The following is a 24,814-nucleotide window of genomic DNA, read 5'->3' on the forward strand; positions in this document are numbered from 1 at the left end:
TTAATCTGCTTCGCCTCTGGCTGTAAAAGTGGATGTTAACAGTCAGGCTTATTTGGAAACTGTAACGTAACTAGCAGCATCTGCATCAACGGACTACCCGCTGCCTTTCCTTTACACAAGATGAAGGTCAGCCTTTGAAACCAACCAGGCTTCTGCTTGTGATCCTCAAACCTGCAGAGGAGCCCTGTGTAACTCCCAAGCATGCTCCCAGCAATTAGCACCAGTTTGTTTGGTGGAAAGCCTCGTTTGTTCAGCGTCTTTGTGGTTTCTTTTCAGTTAATTTGTTTTCTAATGTCAGCCGCACACTGGGGCGAGCCCCCGCCGTGCCGCAGCGGGTTGTCCAAAGCCACACGGATGGAGAGAGGGTGAGCCGTTCCCAATCCCACCCTAAAACCTGTTGGGCTGGGAAGAGATGCCACCACCACCTCCCAAAAGGGTGGTTTTGACACCAGCATCTGTTTAGAGGGTCTTGTCTCCTGGTGGTCAGAAGGGGGGGGGGCAGCAGACTGGAAATGCCAGAGAGTAAAATCCAGATCTCAAAGGCAAGAAACAAAAACCGGTTAAAATCCCTCTGCTCTGGCATCAAACCTTGGAAATGTTTGTCAAGAGTGAGGGAGGTTTGTCACTGGACTCCTCTCCTGACACCTCCAAGCACCAGGAGGAGAGTCATCAGGATCCTTTGGGTTGCTGCTGAGTTGTGCGGGGTTTGGCAATGGAGGGAGGTGTCCTCTGAGGACTCCTGTGTTAGCAGATTGTAGGGCCATCCTTCTCAGTGGGACGCCTTCAATGAAGATGGTTCTTGGACAGCTGGGCGTTTAACTGGGGTTCCCTAACAAAGCCCTGAATACCTGGACCCCAGCTGAAAACCCACAAAAGCTCCCATTTTCCTTTGTAAGGAAGGTGCTCCCGGCCCTTGATACTTTTACTCACCCCTTTCTGCATCCCCTCCCCCCCCTCCCCGTGCAATACCCTTTTTGAGATGGGATACCTCAGAATTGTTCATGGTATTCCCAATGTGGCTATACCATCTGTCCTGGGGCGTGTGGAAAGAGAGACGTGGTGTGCATGCGAGGGGTGTGTGTCTGCTTTTGCACATTCTGAAGCACTGAGAAGTCAGAGCTCAAATGGAGCTTTTTCTCATTGGTGAGAGGCGCCAGCACTCTGAATATGCTCAGAGACACTCTTGCTTCATCCCAGTGTCGGTGTGAGTCCGCCAGGGGGCAGGGAGTGCTGGAAGAGGCTCTTTGCTCCCTTTCCATTGGCGGGATTTGCACTGTGTGCTCTGGACTAGGCTCAGGCTCGAGCAGCCCGATCTTGAAGCAGCCCGCTGGAGCTCTGCCATCCCTCAGCCACCTGCTGCCCACGCCCACACCCCCTTGGCTTTGACTCTCTTTTCCCCCCCAACAGAAATCCTCCCCCCTCTTTTTTTTACACTTCTCCTATGCCACAGGTCAAGCAGGGAGTGTGGCAATATTTCATTGAGATAAGTAAATCATTCCTCACCACGGAAGAGGGACATTTGGCACCAGGGACCTGGTGGTGACCAGACACAGCTCCTGATCTTCGAGGAAGTGAGTATCTCCAGAGACTCCCAATGGGGTGGGGGATGAAGGTGTTTGTTCTTCCTCACCTTCTGGAGGTTGGCAGCACCCCTGCTTGGCCCAGGGTGAGTGGGACTGGGGTAGGTGGGATTTGTCAGAGGAAGGGGCACCGGGGTGGGGGCTTGATAGAATGGGGCAGCTCTTGTCAAAAGTGGGCTTTGAGGGATATGGGTGGAATGCTTCCCAGGGCAGAGTATTCCCAAGGCTAGATCTACTTATCAATGAGTTCCCCCCACCCCAATTAAACAGAATTCCCATCTGCATTCCAAGTTTCATTCTCAGAACTGGAGAAGATGACTTTGAAAATACTAAAAGGGAAGTCCTAATAAGCTTTTGCTTGGAAATAAGTCTTCAATGTGGCAAAGTATATACTTGGCATGGTAGTATCCCCCCCTTTTTCTTCTTTTTTTTTTAAACCCTTGAATACTTCTGCGTTGGCTCCTGTGTTTGCTAGAGGGGGAGGGAAGTAGATCGGTTTAGGACAACAAAATGTGAATTTTCTGGCAACTTCTAGGGAGGAGAATGAGGGCTTGTTTGTTTCTTAAGTCCCTGATTAATTTCAGAGCTGTCCATGAGCTCTCTCTCTGTTTCCCCGTCCTGCCAGGAGAAGGCTTCTGTGTAATTCCAAGGTTTGCTCTCCCTGGTTGGATCTCTTGGTTCAAAGCCAGACTGGGGGGGGGGTTAAGTTGGGTGGCTGGTGGGGGGCACAAGGAGAACAGAGACCCAGCCCTGGTCGCCACTGGAACAGAGAAATGGTCCAAGGGGCATTTGTGTGTATCAACCATCGTTGGAGTAGTGCTAAGCTGAAAACAATAAACTTGAGTGTTGCTTATTGCAGATAAGAATGCAAGATAAGAACGGTGATATTCTGTTCTTGTCCTTAGTTCAAGTTCCCTTGAAATTCCCAAAGCCTGATGAGATTATATCAGTTATGAATGCAATTCCACCCTGGGGGCCATTCCAGCTCCTTTCCAGGCCCCCTGACCATGTTCAGAGACCCCGGCCCTGGTGTGAAGAGTACGTCTATCCCCGGGGTCCTGGATTCAGTACCCAAAGGGACGGCAGCCCAGGTGTCCGCTGTGGGAACAAACGTTTTTGGTGGCTGTTGCTGAGGGAGACACGTGCGGGTGTCTCGGTGCCACCCCAAGCCCCATATCCAAAGAGATCTTTTGCTCTGTCCCTTGAAGCAGTCGCCATCCCTTCTCCTCTGCCAGGAGTTTTTCCAAAGCCCAGCCTTCTGCAGATTCAAAGATTTTAAGCGGTGGGGATGAGCCGCCTGACTTTCTTTTTGAACCAGCCGGCTGAGCAATGAAGTGTCAAATGCGGCTGCAGAGGAGGGCTGCAGGGAACAGGGAGTTTCTCCCTCGCAGCACAAACTGACCCTTCCGTTCTTGGAGAAGAATCTCCCCCTGCATTGGCCACAGCTGGGCTGGTTCCAGAGACCCGGCCACCCCACGCAAGGTGTACGTGCCACCCCCTGGGTCCGGTCGGCTCCAAGCCAAGTTCTAAGGGCATTGCTGGGGGGGCTTGGCATCCTGGCCGGGGGTCACAATACCAAGGGCAGCATCTCCAAGCCCAGCCAATGGGTGGGTTCAGACCCCCCATTTCCTCCTTCCCCTTTTCTGTATCACATCTGCTAATTCAGGGCAGGTTTCTTTCTATTGCAAGCGACAAACATGGTGCGCCCCTCTCTGCCTGGTCTCTGGACGTTGAAGGGGGGGGTGGAGGCCTCCTCCAGCACCCTCCCAGCATGCAGGGAGTGTTCCTCTTTGCTTCCAAGCAAGCAGGCCAGCGGGGCTGCCTTTTGCAGGGCACAGGCAACAGCTGTGGTCCAAACCCTGCTTTTAAAAGCGTTGCCCTTTAAGCGTGCCATCCTTAGCCGATGGATGTGTCCCCCTGGGCGTCAGCTCTCTCCTCAAGAAGGTCTTGAAGCGGCTCTGTGGAGGGAGGGAGGGCTGGCTTCTGAACAACAGCCCCTTGCTATGTGTGAGTCTTAAGAGCGTCCCACAGCAAAGTGGCGGGGGGCTGCCTCCCCACCCTCATGGCACACTGCAGAGCAGGTGGCAACCTTGTGCCCCTCTGGAGTGCAGAGGGAGGGCTCTCCTGGCGGAACACCGCCTGTGCTTCCGGAGCTCTTTGGCCAGCTTCGGACTTTTCCCCACTTGGTGGGGCTGGGTTGGATCCAGCAGGGCAGCCATGCCATCCTTGGCTTCCCCGTCTCCTCTGAGCCAGGTGGAAGAACAATAGGGGGACCAGTGTTGCCAAGTCCCTGCCCTTGGAGCCTGGCACCCCACGGGACGGACAGGTGCCGTGGGAATCCGGAGTCCCGTGCCAGGGAGTGGCCTCGCTGCCCCTGACCTGGCGGCGCTGGCTAGATCCCAAGTCCTCCTGCTTGTCTTCCAGCCATGACGGACGTGGAGTTTGGGCGGATGTCCATCAAGGAGAGCAAGGAGGAAGGCAAAGCCGGCCCCCCGCGGCCCCACTGGTTCGAGCAGTACGTCCAGCCCTGCATGGGGGAGTTGGTGGGCTCGGCTTTCTTCATCTTCATGGGCTGCGTTTCGGTCATCGAGAATGAGGACGGCACCGGCCGGTTGCAGCCCGCCTTGGCGCACGGACTGGCCCTGGGGCTCACCATCGCCGTCCTGGGAAACATCAGGTGAGGGGAGGAGGAGCAGCAGGAAGAGGCCTTGAGGGCTGATCCGCAGAGGCGCTCTGTGCATGGGCAGAGGGGCTCACTCAGCTAGGGGTGCAAAATGAAGGAGCCAGACAAGACTTCTGGCCATCAGTTGGGGGCACCAGTGAGAGGAGACCTCCCCCCAGTGTGTTCTGGGCTCCTCCTCCCCAGACATCGTCTCCTTCCAGGCATGGTTCAGCCACGTGGGGGTGGAGACGGTCCCAGCCTTCCTCTGGGAAGCATCAGGTGGGGGGAGCAGCAACTGGGACCCCTGCCCAAAGCAGGCATGTCTCCGGGGTGTGTGTGTCTGTCTTCCTGGTGCCAAAGAGGGCCCCGGGGCAGCTGAGCGGTGATGGGATGAGCCACTGCCTCTGCCCACCTGTGGGGAGGGTCACCCTCCTGGTTCAGCACCAGGTGCCAGGAGGAATCCTGCTGGGTGCTGCCAGGTCCTTGAACAGAGTGGGGCTGGCCGTTTCCAGAGGGAACGTTTGTAGTAAGGGGACGCATGGCCTTCTCTGAGGCGAGCGGGTCTGCCCCCCCCCCCCCGGTGCGTCTCTAGCCTGCTGTGAGGGTTTTATCCAAGGATCCTGCTCTAACTTGCCAGCTGAAACGCCCTGGGTCCCCCTCCCCTCTTAATGTCGGACCCCCTCCCCTCTTGCTTTCAGCGGGGGCCACTTCAACCCTGCCGTTTCCCTCGGAGCCTGGCTGGTCGGTGGGCTGAACATGGTGATGGTGATCCCGTACTGGGTCTCCCAGCTGTGTGGGGGGCTGATCGGAGCTGCTTTTGCCAAGGTATGCTTGGGAACGGGGCAGGGGGTCAGCTTCTTCCAGAGGGAGGGGGGAGCAGCTCCCTGGGGGACAGGAGCTCATTCCCTGAGCGCGGCCGGGAGGCAAACTGAGGCTGCCCCCCACCCTGCAGTTTGCATTTTGTGGGCAGAGCCGGGGTGGGATCTCCCTCGCCCTTTGTTGAGACCAGTGCCTCTCGTACCCCCAGCCAGCCTTCGCCTCCAAACCATTCAGAAGACCAAGGAGGTTTTTTGCTCTGCCCGGTCTGCAGAAGACAAATGAAGCTTGGCTTCCTCCAGCTAGGAAGTGCCGCTTCCTCCTCCTGAGCCTTAAGAAGAGCTCCGCTATCATCCTCGGTTTGCCAGCCCCCCAGGGGTAATAGCTGGAGATCTCCTGGAATGACGGCTGGTCTCCAGGCTGCGGCGGTCACTTCCCCTCGAGAAAATGGCTGCTTTGGAAAGCGGACTTTATTGTATTATACCCTGCCGAGGTCCCGCCCATCCCTGACCCTTCCCCTCCCCAAGCTCCACCCCCCCAAACTCTCCAGGAATTTCCCAACCCAAAGCTGGCAACCCCCGTCTTCTGCAGGTATTTAGGGCTTGCTTGCAGAGCAAAAGCTATCTGTTGACCCAGTTGATTTCTCGAGTTCGTTGGCAGGCGGCATATCCGTTTGCTTCCAAAACTCCGGTGGACTTAGGGAAAAAACTGGCCAGGACTTCATGGGGCTTAATGGGTTTTGCCCTCTGGAATCTCTGCTGTCAGGGATTCTCTGGGGGTTCAACTGGGTTCTTAGTAGGGAGAATTCCTGGAAGGGCTGCAGCCTCAGCGCCACCTTGGAACCAGCAGCGGGAATGTGTCCGGGCAGCCTCTGCGATAAGCAGGCAGGGGAGGAGAGAGGCCTCTGGGTTGGCGGAGCCGGGTGTAAACACTCAGAGCCTCGGGAGCGGCTGTAAGTGGTGGCGGAGACCAAGGCCTGCCTTCACCCCTCAAGCTCATCCATCTGTGCCTCCTGTCCCAGCCCTGGATCGCCTCCTTTCATCAGGACCCCCTTCCATGAGTATATGTGGGGTTTTCTTCTTGACAAAACCCAACTTGTAGCTTCTCTTTTGCAGGCTGTGACCGCCGACGAAAGGTATACCAACACCAGTGGGGCGGCATTCACCACCATCACGTCGGACGACCATCTGGGGAAGGCCTTGGTCAGCGAGGTCATCATGACCATGTTTCTCGTCCTCGCCGTGTGCATGGGGGCCATCAATGAGAAAACCAAAAGCCCCCTGGCCCCCTTCTGCATCGGCTTCACTGTGACGGTGGATATCCTGGCAGGGTGAGTCGGCCGCAGGTCTGGTGAGTTGTGTGTGGCAACCACTGACTTTTCCGGGCAAGGGGCTATGCTGGGATGTTAGGAGACAGCAGGCCCAGCACTCGGGGAAGTGCGGCTTGGTCAGGGCCCTTGGACAACTGGCAGGTCAGGGGTCGTGATCCAGAATTCTGGTCCATTTATGGGGCCCTAGGAACTGGATAAGCAAAATTCTCCAGTGGGGAAAAAAAAGAAGAGCTGGTTTTTATATGCCAACTTTCTCTACCACTTAAGGGAGAATCAAACCGGCTTACCATCACCTTCCCTTCCCCTCCCCACAACAGGCACCCTGTGAGGTAGGTGGGCTGAGAGAGCTCTAAGAGAAATGTGACTGGCCCAAGGTCACCCAGCTGGCTACATGTGGTGGAGTGGGGAATCAAGCCCAGTTCTCCAGATCAGAGTCCACCATTCCGAACAACCGCTCATAACCACTACACCACGCTGGTCAGCAAGCTTGGGAAAGGAAAAACACCCCCCCGCCCCTCCCACCTGAGACCATGGAGAGCCACTGCCCGTTAGAGCAGGTAGTGCCACACCAGGTCGCTTGGCATGACGCCAGTCAGGTTCGTATGCTCATGATCTTGATCTCATGTCGTAACCACATCAGAGGCACTTTGCTGGGTCAGACCGGTGAGGGTCTCCATCTGGTCTAGCCTCCCGTCTCACACACAGCCCCCCACCAGTTGCCTGGGAGAGCCGATAAATAGGGCATGGGGTGGGCAGGACTTTCCGCTGATGTTGCCACCTGGCACTGCCCTCCGGGGCTCCCTTGGCTAACAGCCATCGGTGGATGCCTCCTCCTCCTCCGTGAATCTGTCTCTTCCCCCTTTAGACCCATCTTTGGCAAATGTCCCAGTCCCCCCCCCCCGCGCTAGACCAGCTGGGGCTCAGGGAAGAGCTCCTGGTTGGGGGTGGGGGGGTGGAATGCAACTTCTCCCACTGTTTCTGGAAATCACATGAAGGCTTGGAAAGGAAACAAGAGCCAAAGTGCTTTTGACGCTTGACTGGCATTTCACTTTGGTGACTGCCTGGCCCTCCTCAGCTTTCTTTGCCAGTCAGAATTTTTCCGTCTATTCCCCTTGCCAAGAAGAGCCCGTTGCCAGCTTGAAACAGGCACAGGGGAGGCCAAGGGGGCATCCGAAAAGATGCAGCAGCTGCAGGACTTCGGTTGACACCCCCCACACACACACACACACAGAGGCACGAGTGTTTATTGACAAACGGAGGTCCTTCTGAATGTATGTTGCAGTGCGTGCCAGTCCTCTGTGGGGTGGCATTTGGGAAGTGCAGACTGGGAACTGAGCAGACACGGGCTGTTTCATGAGTGTCACACAGGAGTCTTGTCTTGTGTGTGTGGTTCTTTTTTTTTACCTTGCCCCGCTTCCCAGGAGCTCAGGGCAGTTTATGTGGCTCTCTTTTCCCCATTTTATCTTCACGACAACCCTGTGAGGTATGTGCTGCTGAGGGAGCGTGACTGGCCCCAGGTCTCCCGCTAAGCTGCATGAATGAGTGGGGATTTGAACCCGAGTCTGCCAGACTGTGGCCTAGCACGCCAGGGCTTCACCACCTTGGGGACCCTGTTTGGGTGGAAAGGTGGCCCCTATAACTGTTCTAAACCAACCAACCACGATGCCCATTATTTTCTGCTTTTTTCCTGGGGGGGGGTCTGGATTTCCAATCCACTGCCCCCTCTTTTTCCTTTTAACATGGCAAAGGCCATCACGACGCTGGCCTGTCGCCTGGGTTCTGAGTGTGAGAGGCTGCTTGGTGTAGTGGTTAAGAGCAGTGGTTTGGAGCAGCGGGACTCTGATCTGGAGAACCGGGTTCAATTCCCCACTCCTCCACATGAGCGGAGGACGCTAATCTGGTGAACCAGCTTGGTTTCCCCACTCCTCCACTTGAAGCTGGCTGGGTGACCTTGGGACAGTCACAGCTCTCTCAGCCCCACCCGCCTCACAGGGTGTCTGTTGTGGGGAGGGGAAGGGAAGGTGATTGTCAGGCGGTTTGAGTCTCCCTTAAGTGGTAGAGAAAGCCGGTGTATAAAAAACAACTCTTCTTCTTCTGCTTCTGTGTGGTGGGGGTGGGGGTCCTAGACCCTTGTCAGAGAATGCACTCAGTCACCACAAGGGAGTAAATGCAGAAAGTTGGCTTTGAAAGTTTGAGGCAAAGGGCAGCTGTAGCCACCTGGATCAACTGGAGGGACTGGGGTGGGGGGAAGAGGCCGTTCAGGCCCCTCGATGGGCTTCCTCTGAGTAGCTCCAAACCCCCCCACCGGGCTGCGTGGGATGTCCTGGGCAGGAGCTGCCTCTGCCTGGCCCTTGACCGCCTGCTCTTCTTCTCTCCCTGCACAGGGGCGCCATCTCGGGGGCCTGCATGAACCCAGCCAGAGCGTTTGGCCCTGCGCTGGTGGCCAACTACTGGGACTACCACTGGGTGTACTGGGTAGGGCCCATGCTGGCCGGACTGCTGGTTGGAGCCTTGATCAGGTAGGCGGGCTTCCTAAAGGGGGCAGGGGGAGGGAGGGCCACAAGGGGGGTGTTGGGGGGGCGCAAGCAGGGCCATCTTAACGCATGGGCCCGATGGGCACTTGCCCAGGGCCTCTACAAGTATAGGGGCCCTATGCTAATCTGTGTATGTTAAGTGGCTTGCCATAAATAAATACTACTACATAGTAGTCTAGACTATACTAAACTTTTCATTCCTGTGAGTGGTTGTCGTAGGGGCCCCAGCACACTGGTTTGCCCAGGGGCCCATAATGCTGTGAAGACGGCCCTGGGTGCAAGATTTCTGGGACCCCGAATCAACGGCCTGATGACCGACTGGGCACCAGACGGTGCCCCAGATGGCCCAAAGGGCACAGCCCCCCCTCCCCTGCACTGCAGTCAGTCATTCCGCTGGGCTCAGTGCCACTGTGGGGGACTGTCTGCTCATGAGGCACATCCACCGTGCCTGCTGCCTTCCCAGTTTTGTCCTCCCTGTGCCTCCAGCCGCAAAGCGTCCCTGGCAATATCCTCGCCCCAAACTAGAATGCGCTAGAGGTTTCCCAGAGGCCGAGCCAAAAAGCCCCTCCTGCCCCCCCCATGCGTTTTTTTGGGAAGCACTAAAGCGCCTGCGGAGGAGCTAGTTATTTTAATTGCACGCCTTTGCACGTCTGTTCTCACACAGTTAAGGTTTATTGTTGGACAACAAGCAGCGCCTTGTTTATGAGGTACCCCCCCCCCCACACACACACAGAATAGTTTATAAAACTAGGCGGTCAACACACGCTTCCTTCCACCAGCTCTCTTGGGGGTGGATCAAATCACACTTTGACACGGGAGTCCCAGGACTGGACCTCCGTCTGGCCTTCAGAAGAAGCTATGTGGGGGAAGAGGGCAATGTGGGTTGGGGCCACGACACTGGTCAAGCAGGCAGGAATGGCCCCCCCGCACCATTTGTCTGCTTGAAAATGCCCCAGTTCCCCCCCTTCTGAGCTGTGGTTCTGATCCAGGCCTTTTCAGCTTAAAATCACACCCTTGCCCTTCCCAGCAAGGCATTTCAGCCCTGCCGACACCTCTGTGGGTGGCCCGTTTGGGAGGATCTGGCTGTCCACCGCTGGGAACAGAATGCTGGGCGACCACAGTGGCTTCCTTGCTTGCTCCACTTTAGAGGGAGGGGCTGTTTCTCAGTGGAAAAGCCTCTGCTTGGCTTGCAGAAGGCCCCAGGTTCGGTCCCCAACATCTCCAGTTAAAATGACCAGGCATTAGGGGAGGTGGAAGACCTTTCTCCACCTGAGACCCTGGAGAGCCGCTGCCAGTCTGAATAGACATTGCTGACCTCGAAGGACTGAGGGTCTGATTCGGTATAAGGCAGCTTCAATGCCCTTCAAGTACTCATTGGCTGTTCTCCATCTGTTTCTCTTTTCCCCTCCAGGTTCCTGATTGGAGACAAGAAAACCCGCCTCTTCCTCAAATGAGCACCCCCCCAGTCGACTGGGTGGCGCATCTCCAGCAGGGGTCGGACCTCTCTTGCACTGCCCACCTGTGACGTGCTGCTTCCCTCTCTGACTGCCACCCCCAAGCTGAAGGGCAGCGCCACCACCTGGCAGGGGCAGGTCGGCCCTTGGACTCTTTTTGGTGAGCTGCTCTCTGCTGGCTCAAGTCAAAACTGCTCTGGGTTCTGGCCGGGGGGGGCGCAGCCCCCCCTTCCTTCTGTATTGTTTGCTTGTTAAATGATGGGATTTCTTACCGAGTCTCCACCGCAGGGAGGGAAGCTGCCCCTGGCTCTCTTGTCCTTTTCTTTCCAGAGAGGAGGCCCTACAGAGAGACATCCAGTGTTTTGGCAAGGGGGGCTCTAAAGGTCCCCCCCACTCCCCCGCACCCCAAGGAGAGGGGTATCTCTCCTGCTGACCAGGCCAGTTGCACGGGAGAATGGGGGCATTCTGGCCACCGCGGCCTTTCGCAGTTTCCAAACTCAGCTGCCCACAGTGGCTGGCTCACTTCTGCTTCACGTCCAGCTAGGGTTGGCAGCTGAGGCTCTTGGCTATGATACTTGTGGCATACAGGAATGGGGCACAGGGGCAGTGAGGGCCCGCCTTTGCCCCTGGAGCGCCCCCGCCCCTTTGTAAGGCCTCCCAGCTCTCCACCTCCTTGCAGGGCAGCTGAGGATTCTCCGTAATTCGTGCTTTTCCTGCAGGCTGAGGACTCTGCTCTCCCTGGCATGGTGGGTGGTGTGTGGCAGCAGCCCTCCTCGCTGCTCCCTGCCAAGCGCTGCCGCAAAGAAGCAGCTGTAGATCCTAATAAGGCGAGTCAAAGCAGAGCTCCTGGAAGGCAGCCCGTAAATCACCCCCCAGTGACAGCCCGAATTGATGGCTGAGTTCCTCCTTTGCAAAAAAAAAAAAAAACAGGGGCCAGCAGTGAGTTAGGCTGGGGGCAGGAGGCTGGGGGCTCCCTTTCCACCTGCCTGACCAAAGGGCCCACTTCCTCCTAGCCAGCTGTGCCCACAATTTGGGGGGGGGGGGAGCCAGTGCCAAGCAGACTTCTGGAAATGGAGCACAAGGGTGCTGGCTAGCTGCCTCCTGGCAGCAATTCCACAGGTGCAGCTTCTCCTAGTATGCTGAGACAGTTGTAGGGAAGGCTGTCAAATGCCCAGAGGGTGGTGGTGACCTCAAGCTGGGCAAGGAAGTGCGCTCTGAGCATGCACAGAGGCACTCCTTTTGATTCTTCCTTGCGATATGCTGAGGCTGGGTGGGTGCTCAAAATAAACAATGAGTTTCAAAGCAAGAGATGGTCGGGCTGAAGTCTGCCTGGGGTTCCTGCCCCAAACAAGGGGAGGGGTGTGGCCAGCTGGCTATGGGGGAAGGAAAGGCACTCTGTGCATGTTCGAAGACACGACTTCCATCGCTGTCAAGAAACGCATTTCAAGACCGGAGCGGGCCCCCCCCCTCTGCCACTTGGCCCTCCAACCTGATTCTGGGCCTGTGCCCTGGCTTCCCTTGAGACTGGGCCGGGGCTGCTAATAAATACCAAATGAATCTACCTTTGCACTCCAGTTTTCATTTCAGAGGCAGAATCAGGGAAGGGGGGCGGTTGCTCTCTGGCCAGGATTTAGTCACCCTTCTGGCTCCCGGCACAAACTGTCTGGTCTCAGGCAGCGGGGTGGTGGTGGGGGAGCTCCTGATTGCTGCGGGTCAGCCCAGTCAAAAGACATCCCCGTTTCCAAAAACTGAAACCCGTGTTCTATTTCTGTTATCCCATTCGATTCTCTGCTTGCTGAGATAAAAATGCAGCATGGGGTGGGGGGTGGGGAGGCCTTTGAGTTCTTCTGGCTGCCGCATTTGGAGGTTCTTCCATGTGTGACGAAGGGGGGGGGTGTCCCCGTTTGTGCGCCTGGAGAAAGGGCTTCAGGAATCCCGGAGGGGAAGAAGAAGGGGGGGGCGGCAGCTTCACACTAGGAATTCCCTTTTGAGACGGGAGGTGCTGAGTAGCCAGCAGCCTCGGTTGCCCTCTGCCAACTCACCTGAGCCAACAGGCACCCTCCCTCTACCACCCCCTTCCCCATCCTTCTTCCACCCCCTCCACCCCAAGCCTGAACCACAGTTGTCCCCCTCCCCAGCCTCTTTCCCATCCCAGAGGCTGGAGAACACGGGGGAGGATGGGTATACAAGCCATCTGCTCCTCCATGCTTTCCAGCAAAAGCCAGGAAAGAAACCGCCCGTGAGGCCTGGCTGTTGCTCTTAAGGGTGGGGAGGGGAGGCATCCCACCAACCATTGGGTTGGCCAGGTTGTGGACCTGTTCAGGGGCTGCAACTCACCTTTTTTGCAAATGGGGGGGAGGGGAGATGTAATGTGGATTTTCTGCTTTCGACTCCAAAAGGTCTTTGAACAATGCCCCCCACACACACACACACATACACCTGGTTGTGGCATCTCCTTGCTCTCTTCTGGAGAGGCTTCTCTGAAGGCTGGAGGGGCCATGGCCAGTTCATTGGGATGGACGCCCTCTGCCCTTTTCCTCCCCCCCCATCTCTGCTTCCCTCATTCACCTTGTTGAGGGAGATCCCCGAGGGAGCCAAGAGCCATTCTGCTCTGGTTTTCCCCCTTTCCCCGCCTGTTATTTTAAAAGCATCGCCATGGCAACACATCCTGCCCGCATCTTCCTGCGGCTTGTCTTCATTACTGCGAAGGGCTGCCCCATCTCCCACACAAAGGAATCGCTCTTATTCCTTCATCATCTTTCCCAGTCGCTCTGGAGTAAAACTGACCTTGCTTGGCCGGGGGGGGGGGCGGCGGGACGGGGGGGATGCACCTATGCCCCAAGGAATTGCCTGCCCCCCAAGCCCCCAAAATGGGGAGGAAGCATAGCAATTGTGACTAAGATCACAGGTATGGCAGGACCTCAAGACCCTTCCAATGCACTTATTCTAAAAGCCCCCAAACGATGTGGGTGTCAGAAGCCTTGCTGGAAACCATCACTTGTGTGGGCAAAAGGGTTAATAGCATCTATGCCCCAACCTGCAGTTTGAAAGGGAAAAGCTGGTTCATCGGAAAGGAAGGAGTTTGCTGTTTGTTTAAACCAGGGGAAGAAAACACTTGGCCGGCGATGCCAGAGGCAAAGAAATGCCTTTCCACGCTGCCTGGTTGAGGTGTGATATCTGGCAGCTTCCCCAAAACGAAACGGGTGCACTTCCCAGTGGGGAGGGGCCGTGGCTCAGTGGGCAGAGCCTCTGCTTGGCATGCAGAAGGTCCCAGGTTCAATCGCCGGCATCTCCAGTTAAGGGGACCAGGCAAGTAGGTGATGTGAAAGACCCTTTTCTGCCTGAGACCCCGGAGAGCTGCTGCTGGTCCAAGTAGACAGTATTGACTTTGATGGACCCAGGAGGGTCTGATTCAGTATAAGGCAGCTTCGTGTGTTCATGTGTCTTTGGCTTAATGGCTTGCAAAATGCAGGGCCGAGCATACCCGAAACGGGGCTGCCTCCTTCTCCTTCGCCCCCCACCCCGTGCTGTTTCCAAGGCAAGGAAGTTTCAGTGTTTTGCCCAACGCCTTCCAGCCCAGCGGGAGCAGAAGGCAAAATTTAGCCCGGCCTGGAATGTTAATTGCACGCCCAAAGGTGTGCCCGCACCTGCCTTTTCAAGTGGTACTCGATTACTCCCACAGCAGCATAATTCCAACAATAATGACAATATCAACCATTATAAATTTCCCCTTTCAGGAGACCTCCTCCGGAGCAAAGTACACCATGCCTACTCCAGGGAAGTTCTAAAGGAAATCAGCAAAGACTTTTCTCTACACTCCCGAGCTTTTGAGAGTTAGAAACTCGTTTAGTGCATTGATCTGTCGCTCCTCTGCTCTTAAATCAGGTTTTTTAAAAAAATGAAACTGGGACTGTATATGGACAATTGCCCGAGAATGACACACCCTCACCGGCCTCATCCTGCCTGTTTGGCGCTCGCTCTTCATGCGAAGAGATGAACAGTGGTAGGTGCGAATGCCACAGTCTGTATGCCGTTTTTTGGGGGTCGTCTTCTGATCCCACGATTTAAGTTTATGCACCCGGGTGACTATGCAGGGTGTGGAGAAATGCCCTCCACCCTAGAATTCACCCCAGTATTTCCAGCCATTCTGACTACGCTGCTTAGGAGTTGGAACCCAGCTGCGGGTGGGTTTCCCATCTCACAGCTCGCTAGCATGTCATGCTCAAAGGGGACAGGTATAGGAACAGCCAAATGGCTAGAAGACGTTTTCTCTTCCTCTTGTGGCAGGAAGATCAGAACAACCCCAGTGGGGAGATGGGAGTCTCCCAAGGGAAGATTATAAATCCCCAGGACATGAGAAAGAAGCCCTCTTTCTTTTATCTTTTGACTTCTGACCCGTGCACACACGGAGCTGCTTTCTCCTGAGTCAGATCATCAGTCCACCAAGGCCAGTATTGCTGTCTCTGACTGGCAGCAGCTCTCCAGGGTCTCAGGAAGAGGCCTTTCGCATGGTCCAATGTGTGTGTGTGTGTGAGAAAGAGAGAGAATATTGTCAAGTCACAGCTGACTTTGGATGACCCCACAGGATTTTCAAGGCAATTGATTTTCACGGCGGGTGGTTTGCCGTTGGCTTCCCCTGCAAAGTCTTCCTTGGTGGTCTCCCATTCAACTACCAACCCAGCTTAGATTCCAAGATCTGATACCATAGGATTCCACACCCCAGCGTCCAATAACTGGTGGTGGTTGTTTTTTTACTGGAGATGCCGGGGATTGAACCTGGGACCTTCTGCATGCCAAGCAGAGGCTCTGCCACTGAGTCGTGGCCCCCTCCCTATGCAGGACTAAGGCTTCCCTAGCAACTCCATCTTGTTCATGCAGCCACGGACGATGGGGAGGAATCCCAGCCCTGGGATCGAAGGCAAATGCTGAACTGCTGACGACAGCAACTTCCAATAATACCGGCCTGTCTTATTTAGACATTGTTCAGGATTAAAGGTTCCACAAGGGGGGCTTGGGTGTTTTTCCCTTTTCTTTGTTCCCAGCCTGCTGCGTGAGCAGAGCACGTGGGGTGCTTTATATTCATCCATTAAAGTTTCTTAAATTTTGAGTGGGAAGAACTCTTGAAAGCAACCCGGAGAGGCTGGAGAAGGAGTGGGCAAATGGAGCGGCCTCGTGTGTTCCTGAGCTGCCTTGGATCCCGTCCGTGCTTCCATCCCAGCAGTTACTGATTGGCCCCCCTATTTCACACCAGCCACCTCCCACCCCCCTTTTGAAGAAGCAGGGCCAGCTGAGAGGGTGGGGGGAGCCTGTGGTGGACAACTCAGCTCGGCCGCCTCCTTGCTAGTTGATCACTGGGCAAGATCCACCAGGAAGTTGCCTTGTGCTGGCCCCTTAGGCAGCTCACACCATAGAGTCATAGAATAGAATCATAGAGCTGGAAGGGACCACCAGAGTCATCTAGTCCAACCCCCTGCACAATGCAGGAAATTCACAACTACCTCCCCTCCACACCCCCAGTGACCCCCTACTCCATGCCCAGAAGATGGCCAAGATGCCCTCCCTCTCAGCCCTCTCACCAACTGCAGGCCAGGAGTCCCTGACCTTTTTAAGCCTATGGACACCTCTGGAATTGTCAAGGATGCTCTAGGCTGATCCTGCACTAAGCAAGGGGTTGGACTAGATGGCCTGTACGGCCCCTTCTATGATTCTATTCTGATACGGTCTGATTCAGTATAAGGCAGCTTCCCGTGCGTTCCTGGTCCCTACTGCCAAACCACCAAGCCTGGCCCCTTCCTGCTTCCCCATGGATGAATCTCTCAGGGTTGGCCAGCCTTTCCGAGCCCCTTTCCTGGCGGGAGTCCCTGCCCGTTTGGCATCAGGCGAGGTGGGCCAGCCAAAAGAGATTCCCGGAGTTCTGCCAGCCCATTTGGAACCCCAGAAAGCCCCCCCTTCCCTTCCCTTCAGCTACCCTCCGCTTGGCACCCGGCCCTATTATTAGTCTTTTCTCCCCCTTTTTAATAAAGTGCTGCTGTTGCTATGGAAATGCTCATGTCGATAATATGAATAAAATCAGTCTTCATAATGTTTGGGAGAGCTGGTCCTGAGCTGTGGGGAGGGGAGGGTTTTTTTGGGGGGGGGCAGAGATCGCAACTGTGGGAGAAAGAGTGATTTTCTGTGTTGAATTGGTGACTTCTTCTCTGTTAGGCAGAGACCGGAGGGCTTGGAGAAAGGCCTGACGGGGAGGCAAAGCTGCCAAGGATTTGCGAGGGTTGGGGTGCAGCTGGCAGCTGAGCCCAGCAATGCCGTGACCAGGCTGCTAATTGTGTCTTTGGTAGGAGCCCTAAACAGACCGTGCTTGCTTGGAGAACTGTAAAAAAAAACCACATCCTCCTTTAGATCCCTTTGTGAGCCAGGAGACTTCCAGGGCCACCCTCAAAGGGGCCTGGTGGTGGCCAAAGGGTGGGGAAAGGTCTTACAGGCAGGCTAAGGCTACAGACTGGCCCTGCTGTGTTGTAGGATAACCCCAGACGGAGACGGAGCTCCCTGCCCCCTTCTGGAAGGCTCAGGGCTCTGAGCTCAACGGCCGTTCTTCTCTATCCCTGTCTGGGCTTCGGCACTCAAAGCCTCTCTGGTGGTTAGCGATGGATGTTGCAGTGTTGGAAACCTGGCCATGCATTGGGGCACCTGATGGTATGTCTCATGTTGCATGGGGCTCTGAGTTCTGGAGGAACTTGGGCCACCTATTGATCCATCCCATTTCCCCCCCCTGCTGTGTGCGTGATTCTCTTCTCCTCCAGGTTATCCTCTCAACAGCGTTGTGAGGCTGAGAGAGTGCGACTGGACCAAGGTCACCCAGCCAGTTTCATGGCCAAATGGGAATTGAACACATGATGCTGGCTTGTACTGAATCAGAGCCCTCTTGGTCCATCAAAGTCAGTATTGTCTACTCAGACTGGCAGTAGCTCTTCAGGGTCACAGGCAGAGTTCTCTCACATCACCTACTTGCCTAGTCCCTTTAACTGGAGATGCCGAGGATTGAACCAGGGACCCTTCTGCATGCCAAGCAGAGGCTCTGCCACTGAGCCACGGCCCCTCCCCTAGAATTAGAACCCTGCTCCCCAATTTCCTAGTCCCGGCACTCTGACCGTACTGGGCCGCTCCGGAAGAAGGCCGGTGGGTCCCAAGGTCCAGCTTTGCAGTCTCCCCTCCGTGATAATCCTGGGATAACTGTGATCTGTAAAATGACAGATAGAGAGAGATGAGTAATTGCGGACATGGGGATCTATTGCCTGTCAGCAAAGCCAAAGTAATCAAGGGATAATTATCCAGTCAACTAATACGTTAATTGGCCTCCAGTTCCCCATCATCTAGAATCCATACGTGGCTGGCTTTTGCTTTTCTCCTGCACACACCACCGAGAAGGCTTTTCGGAGGGATGCATGCGTACTGCGCACGCCGATTAATGTGATTGCATTATAGGGAGACAGACACCCTCTGAGCAATCTCTTTTTCCTCTGCAGATTATTAATCCTGGCCTCTCTGTTTCCTAGAAAGGGATGGTAATTAGAGAATTAACTCCCTGATTTAATTACTGACCCAGAGAGCCTCCACAATCGATCTTTGCTGGAGAACAAACTCTGTTGATTTTTGAGTGGGCTCCCCTGTGCCGGGCCGCCTCCTCTCCCTGCCAGCCATGCAGGGCGGCCTCTCGCCTCTCCCTGCCTTCGCAAAACAGAAATGGGTCAGGCAGAAGATTTCCGAGCAGTTTTGGAGCGGGGTGGGTGGGGGAAAGCAACTAGAGATTTAATTATAAACAAGCTCCTGCGGTGAGGAATCCACCAGGCGTTCTCTCCAGGGCTGGAGAGAGAGAATCTAAACAGGACAAGGAGACCGTTTGGACGGCAAGCAGAACTGGCTGAGGTGGCCAAGTTTCTTCCCGGCCTCTGCTCCTGTGTAGACCTTGGCAGGGGCTAGGGTTGGGGGGGGTGCCGATCTCCGCCACCGATTCAGGGGCCCCGGCCGGTCTCTTCCCTAGCCAGCTGGCCACCCTGCAAGGAGCTACAGGGCTCAGAGAAGCTAGGGTCATGCTTCGAACCCTGGAGCGGTGAGCCAGAAGAGGCCAGACTAAGATGCTCCTTTCGGACTGGTCTCCTGCATTGGGTTGGCGCATGGGAAACATTGAGGCCTGGACTGTCTCTCTTCCGATTGAGCTTTTAATTGTCTAATGGCAGAAGCGGGGTGGGTGGGGGTGGGAAATCGTCTTTACAGCAGCCAGAACATAAGATTGCAACGTTTACCATCAGAAATGAAATGTTTTTAAACTTGGGTTTTTTTAAATACCAAATGCCTTTTCTTGCAAAGTGAGATTAAATGTTAGAAATGACATTTGGAGAGGGAAATTAATTTGGGGGGCTGACATTTTGAGTTGAGGCAAAATTTGTGCTTTGAAATGTCAGTTTCTCGATTCCCTCTTTTTCCTATCAGGCACAGCAGCCTGGCCCGGTTGGACCAGAGGCTCAAAGTGTGTGTGTGTGTGGGGGGGGGGGAGGTGGGGACATCCAGCTCTTCACCTCAGCTCTCCGTCTGTGGAATGGGAGCACATGGCCCCTGCATCCCTCGCGCTGTGTTCTGCCCGTCATCCTGTGCCTCTCGAGCCCTTGCAGCTTCAGTCGCCAACGGCGGCTGTGGAACTTCCTGGCGGTTTGGGGGGTGGGGGGCCCTGGGGAGGGTGGGTTTGCAGAGGGGACAGAGCTCCGCAGCAGAAGCCAGTTCCTGCAGGGGAACCGATCCCTGTTGTGTGGCGGTCAGTTGTAATGGGGGCAGATTTCCAGGTCCCCCCTGGAGGTGGGCAGCCCTCCCTTGCCCCCTCGTTTCCCCGGCTGCTGGCAATCAAGGGCCCGCCAGTCTCGACCTGTGTCTCCACTGCAGGGGGGTCTCGGCAGCTTCCCCCCTCCCTTTTCCTGGGGGCTCATTTGGCCTCTGGCCGCTTTGGGCGTGTTGACCGGCTTTTCCCGGCCGGAGGGATCAAGACGTCTCCGAGCTGACGTGGGCAGAATGGGGGCCTCTGCCTCCCTCCCTTGGCATCCAGGCAGGCCGTGAGGGGCGATGGCCCTCTGCCCCCCCCCAAGACACCCACTGGGCCCAGCTAGTTTCCAAGGCCCTCCCCACTGGTCAGGCGGCAGGCCCCAATGGGGTCTCTCCCCACAAGCGCCGCCTCGGGGGGGGGGGGCGCCCCGGGTGGGAGAGCGGCTCTGCCCTGCAAGGCGCACCACCTCGCTGTGGCGGGAGCGGGCAGCCCTGGGTGGCTGTGGGGCTTTTGGGGGTGGGTGTCGTCCCCTCCCCTCCCCTCCCCTCCCTCCAAGGAGCTGCAAGCAGGGCTCTCTTCCCCCTGCGGCCTCCGTTGTGTCGTGAGGCTGTGCGGGGGTCGGCTCCCTCCTCCCCCCCCGACCCCCGCACGCACGGACGCCCGCCTGCCCGCCCCCAGCCCTGCCTGCTGCAGGAGGGCGGGGCGGGGGCTCGTGGAGGACCCCGGCCCTCCCCCGGGCGCGCAGCCCCCATTGGCCGAGCCGGTCAGCAGGTTGCGGCCCCGCCGCTTGGCCCCCGGACCTCTCCTGGGGCCGGAGGGCGCGCGCCTGCACCACGCCGCGCTGCAAACGGCCCGCCTCGGGACCCGCCGGCGCTGGGCTGAGGCGGCCAACAGGAGGCAGGCGGGCAGGCAGGCTGGGCGGCTCGGCGCTGGGGGACGAACCCCGGGGGGCTTGGGGAGGGGGCAAGGGGGGGGTCAGAGCGGGGGAGTCTGCTCTGGAGAACCCAGTTCGAGCCCCCCCCACACGAGCGCGCGGCAGGCAGGAGGCTCCTCTGGGGCACCGGGTTCCTCTCCCCCGCTCCTCCCCACGAGGCCAGCTGGGTGACCTCGGGCTAGGCACCGCTCTCTTAGAGCTCTCTCAGCCCCGCCGACCTCGCAGGGTGTCTGTGGTGGGGAAGAGAAGGCGATGGCACACGGGTTTGAGTCTCCCTTCAGTGGAGGAGAAAGCCGGCATCGGAAAGCCCACTCCTCTAATTCTGTCCCGAGATTTCCTGAGGAGAGGCCCTTTCTGGGATCCTCTGGGGACGACTGGGAGCCCCCCCCCCTCAATCCCGCGCGCGCGCGTGTGTTTGTGTACCCGAAAGGCCTCGGAGCCGAGTCCCAGGCCCTCCACCGAGGAGCTGCTTGGTCGGGAAGAAAGAGGCCAAGAGTGGGCTGGGGGAGAGGCCAGGGGAAGGGCTCTGCTGGGGGGCAGAACGCAGCCCCCGGAAGCTTGGCCTGGCCGGGCAGAATCCGCCCCAGCACCTGGCTGCACCTCAGACAAGAGGCGGGGAAAGACCGCGGCGGCGGGGAGTGGGGGTGTGTGTGTGTGTGTGCACGTCAACATTTGACAGCCTCTCCGAGGGAGGATCTTGGGGACGGGGCTTTTCCCCTTGGGAGAAACACATGAAGCTGCCATGTACTGGACCAGGCCGCTCAAGGTCAGCATTGTCTACTCAGGCCGGCAGCGGCTCTCCAGGGTCTCGGGCACAGAGGCCCTTGGCATCACCTACTTGCCCGGTCCCTTTAACTGCCAGGGGTGGCACCTGGGACCCTCCTCATGCCAAGCAGAGGTTCTGCATCTGAGCCCCTGCCCCAGCCCAACCTTGCCGCAGAACTCGGGGGTCCTTGGGGGACCACCCCTTCCCCATTCCGACACCCGCTCGAATATGGCAGGGAAACCAATCAGGGCAGCTTGACAGATTGCCTGTTTGCTCATCCGGGCCTTAGTCAACACGCTCATGAGTCTCCGATGAGCGCACAGATTCTGCTGCAAAGGAACCGTCTTCATGGTGACATGGGGCAGAGTGCCGGTTTTGTCTGGGAAGATGTGGGGGGCCTCACTCACACATGCCAGTCATGGCCAGAGAGTGGTAATTGCCTTCGCTGGCAAGATGCTTCACTCACGACGCTTGTTTCCAGATGCTTCCCCCCTCCCCCCCCATAGAAACAATACCGGCCACATACCCATTAGGCGATCAATCAACTCCTTCTGCGTATAATATCTATAGCTCCCTTTTAATTTGCAAAGCGAGTGTGTGTTTTCCCCATTTATTTTTAAAATGGGTATTTAAACTCAGTCCTCTCTGGTGGGTAATAAAACACACTGTAACACAGTTCCCCAAGACATGAGTTTAGTCTGACACGCTGGCTGGGGTTAGGGTCATAAGGACCATATCGCTCCGGTATTGTTCCCTCTCCGACACTGGCGCCCTATTTGCTTTGGGAGCCTGTTCCATTTGCCCCACCTTCCTCCCCAGTAGGGACTCAAACCAGCTGACATCCTTCTCCCCTCCTCCATTTGATCCTCACAACAGCCCTGCGAGGGAGGGCAGGGGGAAAATGTGTGACTGGCCCAAGGTCACCCAGCGAGTTCCCATGCCAAAGTGGGGATTTGGAGCTGCGCCTCCCAGATTCTAGGCCAACCACTATACTGCACAAGTTGGTGGTGCTGTAGTTGATGTGTAAAGCCCTTATACGGCTTGGGACCAGCATGGCATGTGGACCTCCTGCCCCTGTATGAACCTACCCAACTACTACAGTCATCTTTGGAGGCCCGCTTTGGGTGCCTCCCCCATCTGGGAGGGCCTTTTCGGTCTTGGCAGCAAAATGATGTAATTCCTTCCCCAGGGAGATTCATCTGCCACCCCCCACCCACCCACCCCTTACCTCCCATCATTCTACCAGCCGCTGAACACTTCGCTGCTTTTGTTTGGCTCATTGTTGGGTTTTTCCTAACTGTGTGTGAATTTTGGAAGCTTGCGTTAATGTTGTGATTGTGTGCCACCTTGGGGACCCTAAGCTGGGTGGAAAAGCATCATTAAAATGTTTCCATTAAAAAAGTAAATGTCTTGCAAGATGTTGAAAACAGGGGGGTGGAATTCTAGACTCCGCAGAGTGCCGTATTCCAGAGGAAGGGGGGGGGAAGAGAGCCCCAAACCCCACCGGCCAAGAGGCTAGGTGGAGAAACCCACCCTGTGGTGTCTGACACTGAACTGGCCGGGGGGTGGGGTGGGAAGGTCCCGTCTCTGGGAGGCAGGGCCCGTTTGGGTGGCACAAAGGAGGTTCACGAGGGCCCATGCCCAGCCCTTCCACACAGTCTTGCGAAGGGCAGCCCCCACTTAGGTCCACTGTACAGGGTGGGGGGCAGAGAGGGCCGGTGCCAGAGAGCCAGCTGGTCATGCCAGGCCTGGAGGGAGGCTGTCGCTCTGCCTCCTGCAGCCCTGGCCATCGCAAGCACGAAACGCGCAGGCGACCCCAGTCCTGCACAAACCTCCTGAGCTGTGCTGAGGGTCAGAAGCAGGATTTTTTTGTGGGGGGGGAAAGATAAGATTGTTGCGCAGGCTCCGCTCAGCCCAGCTCTCTGGAGGCTAGGCTTGCCAACCTCCAGGGGGTGGCTGGCGATCTCCCGCTGTTAGGACGGCTCACCAGCCCATCGAGATCATTTCCCCTGGAGCAAAGGGCCGCTTGGGCCATTGGGGCCTCGAGGTCCCCTCTCCGCCCCCAACTCTCCCGGTCTTTCTCCCCCCTCCCTTAATGGAGGCTGAAGGGGAGGGGGCAGCCAAGCCCCTCTTCTGCCGGGGGCGGAGGGGGCCAGCTCCGCCCTCCCTCCCTCCCTCCCTCCCCGCCGGGCTCGTGCGTCCGGCGGGCGCCGCGCTCTGCACGCGCTCAGGGGCGCCTCCTGGGGCCGGGCACGCAGGCGCGCGCGGAAGCCCCTCCCCGCCGTTGCCCAGCTGTGGCCAGAGGTGTCGCGCGCCGCAGCTTCCGCACCAGCCGCGCGAGCAGCCCGCCCAGCCCCGCCAGCCCCGCCAGCCCCGCCAGCCCCGCCAGGCAGGCAGGCAGGCAGCAGCAGCCGGGGAGGCTCGGCGGCAGCAGCAGCAGCAGCAGCGGTGGCGGCGGCGGCGGCGTCGGGGGCCTCGGCGCTGGCTTCGGTGGGGCGGGCGGGCAGCATGGCCGAGCCGGCGGCGGCGGGGGGCGCGGGAGTGGCGGCGGCGGCGGGGTCGGGGGGGCCGGGGTCGGGGGGGTCGGTGTCGTCGGCTCCCCCCGGGCCGGAGGGCGAGGAGGGCCCGATGCGCTTCGCCCGCAAAGGCGCGCTCCGCCAGAAGAACGTGCACGAGGTGAAGAACCACAAGTTCACCGCCCGCTTCTTCAAGCAGCCCACCTTCTGCAGCCACTGCACCGACTTCATCTGGTGAGACCCCCGCCCCCACCCCCCACCCCCCCGTGACTCATCCCCCCCCCCGCCCCGGTCCACGGAGCTCCTTCCTGTTGCGTCCTTGGGCGGCCTCAGAGCATCTCTCCCCACCCCCCTGCCGCCTGTCAGGCTCCGGAGGGATGAAGGGGGCCCCTCCCTGCTGCAGGGGAACCCCCCCACACCAGTTGCCTGGCTGCTGGAGGCCCCCCCCCCCCGAATAGCGGCTCCCGGGTTCATGGCTGCCCCTCCCCCAACTTTCTGCACCGTGCCCCCCTCCCAGCATCTCTCCTCTGAGACAGAAGCACCCCCTCTCTTTATTCCATTGGGAGAGGGGAGGTTTCTCTTCCTTGTGCTGACTGCAAAGACCCCCCCCAGCTGCTTCTGCTGCTGCCCCATTGCAGGAAACGCCCCCCACCCCCACCCAGTACCCTTTCCCCACATCACACCACTCCACATCCTGAGCTTTTGAAGCCGGGCCAAGATCTGCCGTCGCCTGCTGGGCACCGGAGGAGTGCCGGAAAGGCCTCTTGCCCTGCCAGGGCTGGCCAGGCCCGCCTGGCATCAGCCTGGGAAGCAGGGGAAAGGCTTACCCGGCACCCTCCTTCTCTCCAGGGGGCAGCTGTGGGTGGCTGGGCTCTCAGGGGACTTGGGGAGGAGGGGAGGGGGGCGTGCCAGGCTGGCGTCCTCCTGGGAGCTGGGCCTTGCCAGGCTGGGGCTCTGGGACCTTTCCGGAGGGAGGGGGGAGGAGGGAATAAGATAAAAAGAGGGCAGCGGGCCTTTCCTTCTCCACTGAGCAACTGCAGTTACTCTCTCTCTCCCCCCCCCCCCCGTTTAGTATTAGGGACTGAAGCATCCTCCCTGGCCTCTTCCTGTTTGCAATTGGGCTCCCCCCCCCAGTGCACCACCAATGTGCTAAAGTGACAGAGGAAGAGTGCACACACAGAGTCTCTTAACGTGGGAGATACGAGCAGGGAATCAGCGGTCAGCAACTCTGGGTTTGCCCTCTGAATCAGACCCGGGTCGGGCATTCTTGGCGAGGGGCCTCCAGACACCTCCTCAACCTTCTGCCCACCCCTGGCCTGCAGCACCCAGCAAGAAAGCAGAGCTGTGTTGCCTGCCACTTCCTGAGACAGGTGCCTTCTTCTGGGGGTCCGTCTCCCCCCAAGCAAGGGCTTGGGA

The 24,814-nt window shown here is 57.7% G+C and overlaps 2 protein-coding genes across 2 annotated transcripts in view; both read left to right on the top strand.

The window, feature by feature from the left end:
- The first annotated feature begins 4,006 nt into the window (after nt 1–4,006).
- Nucleotides 4,007–10,376, top strand: AQP8 (aquaporin 8). Its single transcript, XM_056866432.1, has 5 exons — nt 4,007–4,257; nt 4,941–5,067; nt 6,174–6,388; nt 8,773–8,907; nt 10,334–10,376. The coding sequence occupies exons 1-5, from the start codon at nt 4,007–4,009 to the stop codon at nt 10,374–10,376; spliced, it is 771 nt and encodes a 256-aa protein (XP_056722410.1).
- A 13,014-nt stretch (nt 10,377–23,390) lies between these two features.
- PRKCB (protein kinase C beta) overlaps nt 23,391–24,814 on the top strand; it is a 90,339-nt gene continuing 88,915 nt past the window's right edge. Inside the window, exon 1 of the mRNA XM_056866527.1 lies at nt 23,391–23,632. Coding sequence (XP_056722505.1) covers nt 23,391–23,632 — 242 coding nt within the window. The remainder of the gene's footprint in view (nt 23,633–24,814) is intronic.

The sequence above is a fragment of the Euleptes europaea genome, chromosome 21, assembly GCF_029931775.1.
Source record: "Euleptes europaea isolate rEulEur1 chromosome 21, rEulEur1.hap1, whole genome shotgun sequence".
NCBI classification, from domain to species: Eukaryota; Metazoa; Chordata; class Lepidosauria; order Squamata; family Sphaerodactylidae; genus Euleptes; species Euleptes europaea.